The sequence below is a fragment of the Oncorhynchus keta genome, chromosome 8, assembly GCF_023373465.1.
Source record: "Oncorhynchus keta strain PuntledgeMale-10-30-2019 chromosome 8, Oket_V2, whole genome shotgun sequence".
NCBI lineage: Eukaryota > Metazoa > Chordata > Actinopteri > Salmoniformes > Salmonidae > Oncorhynchus > Oncorhynchus keta.
The window spans coordinates 44081426-44086326 of NC_068428.1; the positions used below are offsets into that span (position 1 = coordinate 44081426).

A 4901-nucleotide genomic window follows, 5' to 3' on the forward strand; every position below is an offset into this window, starting at 1 on the left:
TGAGGCTGTTCTTAGAGCAAAAGGGTGTTCCTGATGTTTTGTACACTCCGTGTGTACTTCAATATGAACTTGAATCTCCCTTCGACCTAAAATGACGATTATGATTATTTTGTTCCTGGATATTGCTCCTAATTGTCGGTTACACAATTATACAATAATTGTACCAGCCCTACGCATCATAAATACATGTAAATGGGAAACACAGTCAGCAGATATGCTCAGAGAGGGGAAGTAAAAAACCCACACAAAAAACAAGACAATGTCAATTTAAACAAAGATGTTTTAATGTTGGGTAGCAAACTATAATAACTCTACATAAAAGCATTTTATAATGGATTAGTAAATCCTTTATTCATCATTACTCACATTTGTAAAAAAAAAAAAGTTAGTAACCTAGTTATTCACACATTTATAAAACAACTTTTAAAGTATTTAATAACGTTTCCTAAGATGTTTAATATAAGTCCTTCTAAACCATCTACTAATCGTTAGTAAATTATTTTTGCATGATCTAATCAAAAGTTGTCTATTTACACTTTATAATTAATTTTATAAATGTTTTGTGTGACCAGTGTAATTTCCTCACCAGAAGATGGACATGGTCAATGGTAGACATTCCAGGAGTATCTGATGCTCCCTAAGGTCTCTAAACGTTCCCTCGAACTTTGTCAACGGTCAAACAATAAGCCCACAACACCGAGGATGTTTTGAACATTAGCGTTTCTTGGCAGTGACCTTTCTACCAAAAGCAAAGTGTGGTTTGCAGTCATGCCTTAAGAGCAGTCTTATCTCAGTTAACCCGGAACTGAAACCTTGCATCATCTTGTCAGTAGATTTAGTTCTGGGAGTTCCGGGTTTTTAAAGTCTCTACCCTCACAAAATAATACATATTTATATATATTTTTATAAATAACCCACACTTTAGATGAGGTTCAAGCAAAAAAATACTTTAAACTAACAACTTAACTAAATGGTTTATAAATTACCTATATTAAAACATCTTATGAATGGAGTAATAATTAAATAAACAATTTACTAATAAACCCATCATAAATGCTATATTACGTGGCGTTATTAGGCGTTGCTACCTACAATAGCTGTTTTTAAATAGTTACATAGCATCGTATACAGCACAGACAGAATCTTCACCTGGGTGGGTTCCACAAAGAAGAGGTTATCATGAGAAAAACATTGTGCATGCTGCTAAATTGTGCTCCTTTGAAAACTACTCCCAAAACGGTGTTGTGTAAGTCCTGAACCAACCTAGCGTCCGGGTGTTCTACAGCATGGTACCTTCTCGCGGACAGACAGAAGTCCATTTGGAGAGAGACACGACGGAAAGTGGTTATTCCCTTCTCTACCAAAAGCTCAAAGACAATATCTGTATCTGAAATGGCACCCTAATCCGTATATAGCGCCCTACTTTTGTAGTGCACTATATAAACAAAATAGGATGCCATTATGGACACAGTCCAATGCGTGTGGTAGTTTCCATGAGATTCCAATCACTTCCCAATGCTGCTCAGTAGGACAGTCACCCCAAAATAAGCAGAAGTTACTGCAACAGTAGGAAGCCAAGAGACGTACAGGGGAGACAGGCGTCTGCATCCCCCATGAACAGCTCTGTCAAAAACACGGACCCGGGATAGTCAAACAGCACAGGAGCTTCAGAATGGACTTCATCTTGTCCGACCGAGCACTTCTTTAGGGCAGCGTTATAAAAACATGTATTGGCTTTAAATCACGAGCACGGATAGATTACATGTACAGCTCAATGAAAATCACGGTGGTTAAAAAAAATAAAAATAAAAAGTACACAAAATTCATGATGCTTTGAAGAAAAATAAAAAGTGTCCGTTTCTATCTCAAGTTCACGTCTAATAGTCGTATATACTGGATACACACAGTACACTGTCTACTAGTCGTATATACTGGATACACATGGTACAGTACACTGTCTACTAGTCATATATACTGGATACACATGGTACAGTACACTGTCTACTAGTCGTATATACTGGATACACATGGTACAGTACACTGTCTACTAGTCGTATATACTGGATACACATGGTACAGTACACTGTGTACTAGTCGTATATACTGGATACACATGGTACAGTACACTGTCTACTAGTGGTATATACTGGATACACATGGTACAGTACACTGTGTACTAGTCGTATATACTGGATCAGACCTGGTAGGTTCAGTCAGTCTAACATTGAGACAGTTCAGACCTGGTAGGTTCAGTCAGTCTAATATTGAGACAGATCAGACCTGGTAGGTTCAATCAGTCTAACATTGAGACAGTTCAGACCTGGTAGGTTCAGTCAGTCTAATATTGAGACAGTTCAGACCTGGTAGGTTCAGTCAGTCTAACATTGAGACAGATCAGACCTGGTAGGTTCAATCAGTCTAACATTGAGACAGATCAGACCTGGTAGGTTTAGTCAGTCTAACATTGAGACAGATCAGACCTGGTAGGTTCAATCAGTCTAACGTTGAGACAGATCAGACCTGGTAGGTTCAATCAGTCTAACATTGAGACAGATCAGACCTGGTAGGTTCAATCAGTCTAACATTGAGACAGATCAGACCTGGTAGGTTCAGTCAGTCTAACATTGAGACAGATCAGACCTGGTAGGTTCAGTCAGTCTAACATTGAGACAGATCAGACCTGGTAGGTTCAGTCAGTCTAACATTGAGACAGATCAGACCTGGTAGGTTCAGTCAGTCTAACATTGAGACAGATCAGACCTGGTAGGTTCAGTCAGTCTAACATTGAGACAGATCAGACCTGGTAGGTTCAGTCAGTCTAACATTGAGACAGATCAGACCTGGTAGGTTCAGTCAGTCTAACATTGAGACAGATCAGACCTGGTAGGTTCAATCAGTCTAACATTGAGACAGATCAGACCTGGTAGGTTCAGTCAGTCTAACATTGAGACAGATCAGACCTGGTAGGTTCAGTCAGTCTAACATTGAGACAGATCAGACCTGGTAGGTTCAATCAGTCTAACATTGAGACAGATCAGACCTGGTAGGTTCAATCAGTCTAACATTGAGACAGATCAGACCTGGAAGGTTCAGTCAGTCTAACATTGAGACAGATCAGACCTGGTAGGTTCAGTCAGTCTAACATTGAGACTGATCAGACCTGGTAGGTTCAGTCAGACTAACATTGAGACAGATCAGACCTGGTAGGTTCAGTCAGTCTAACATCGAGACAGATCAAACCTGGTAGGTTCAGTCAGTCTAACATTGAGACAGATCAGACCTGGTAGGTTCAGTCAGACTAACATTGAGACAGATCAGACCTGGTAGGTTCAGTCAGTCTAACATTGAGACAGATCAGACCTGGTAGGTTCAGTCAGTCTAACGTTGAGACAGATCAGACCTGGTAGGTTCAGTCAGTCTAACATTGAGACAGATCAGACCTGGTAGGTTCAGTCAGTCTAACATTGAGACAGAACAGACCTGGTAGGTTCAGTCAGACTAACATTGAGACAGATCAGACCTGGTAGGTTCAGTCAGTCTAACGTTGAGACAGAACAGACCTGGTAGGTTCAGTCAGTCTAACGTTGAGACAGAACAGACCTGGTAGGTTCAGTCAGTCAGTGGTAACACTGTATGATGTTGACCAACCATTGAATCAATCTGACATGTCAATCTGAACAAAAGCTGCAGATTGACACCACCCAATAATTAAGTGAATAATCTCAACATTAAATTCTCAGTTTGCGTGATTCCCATATATCTGTTATGTCCTTTCTTGACAAAACACCACAACCAGATTAGGGACTCAGGTTCTCTCTCTTTAACCAAAAGCAGTACATGACAAGATTTGGCTGTCGCTTGTGTTTTTTTTTTTGGGGGGGGCTGGGGATGGGTTGGTTTTATACAGAGGCTGAGTGATGTTTAAATAGCTTTGGGGTGCGTTCAGCAGGGCACAACGTTTTGGAGCATTATGTTGAAACAACATCCCTCTCGAGGGTATAAGAAGGAATCAAGTCTGCTCTACTCACAACACTTCTATCTGAGGGTTATACTACAAAGCAGGGTCAACGAGAGCAAGCTAACTTACCTAAATATTCGGAAATAACTTTTTACATTTTTTTTTTTTTTGGGGGGGGGATAACTGAAATGAGCATGGTCAAGATTGACCGAACAAACCAAAAAATAAATGCAAATCTAAGTTGAGCTTTCTTTCTTAAATGAACCAGATCAATAACTAGTTATTTCTGGTTGTTGATCAAAGTTAGCTGGCTAACTCTGATTCTGCGTTTATAGCATAACCCTCTATAATGTCAGGCAACAGTCCTGTGTACTGAACGTGGCCCTGCAGTAGTGATGGGAGGTTGGGATCACATGTCCAGCAGTAGAACACGGGGGTCTTCAACCACGGACTTGATCTTACGCAGGAAGGTGACGGCCTCTCTGCCGTCGACCAGCCGATGGTCGTAGGTCAAAGCCACGTACATCATGGGCCGGATCTCCACCTGATGGAGAGAGACAAGACGAGAACAACTAGTAGCTAGACTATAGAACCGACCGCGCCGCAGTCGCCGTAGAACCGACCGCGCCGCAGTCGCCGTAGAACCGACCGCGCCGCGGTCGCCATAGAACCGACCGCGCCGCAGTCGCCATAGAACCGACCGCGCCGCAGTCGCCGTAGAACCGACCGCGCCGCAGTCGCCATAGAACCGACCGCGCCGCAGTCGCCGTAGAACCGACCGCGCCGCGGTCACCGTAGAACCGACCGCGCCGCAGTCATTTAGTCATAATAAATCGTGATAAAATAACTGACTCAGGTTGAAACTTACATTATAGCAGCTAGATTTTTTTATTTTATTTAGAAAAGATAACTTTGTTGCCATGACAACACACATTCATACATC

The 4901-nt window shown here is 41.7% G+C and overlaps 1 protein-coding gene across 1 annotated transcript in view; it reads right to left on the reverse strand.

Annotated features, from left to right (window-relative positions):
- Window positions 1-262: 262 nt before the first annotated feature.
- Window positions 263-4901, reverse strand: part of LOC118374099 (dihydrolipoyllysine-residue succinyltransferase component of 2-oxoglutarate dehydrogenase complex, mitochondrial-like) — a 20218-nt gene continuing 15579 nt past the window's right edge. Inside the window, exons 16-21 of the mRNA XM_052523341.1 lie at window positions 3601-4502; window positions 3241-3520; window positions 3121-3200; window positions 2361-3080; window positions 2241-2320; window positions 263-2200 (exon numbers count right to left, since the gene is read on the reverse strand). Of these exons, the coding sequence (XP_052379301.1) occupies window positions 4368-4502 (135 nt within the window). The 3' untranslated portion in view covers window positions 263-2200; window positions 2241-2320; window positions 2361-3080; ... (1 more) ...; window positions 3241-3520; window positions 3601-4367. The remainder of the gene's footprint in view (window positions 2201-2240; window positions 2321-2360; window positions 3081-3120; window positions 3201-3240; window positions 3521-3600; window positions 4503-4901) is intronic.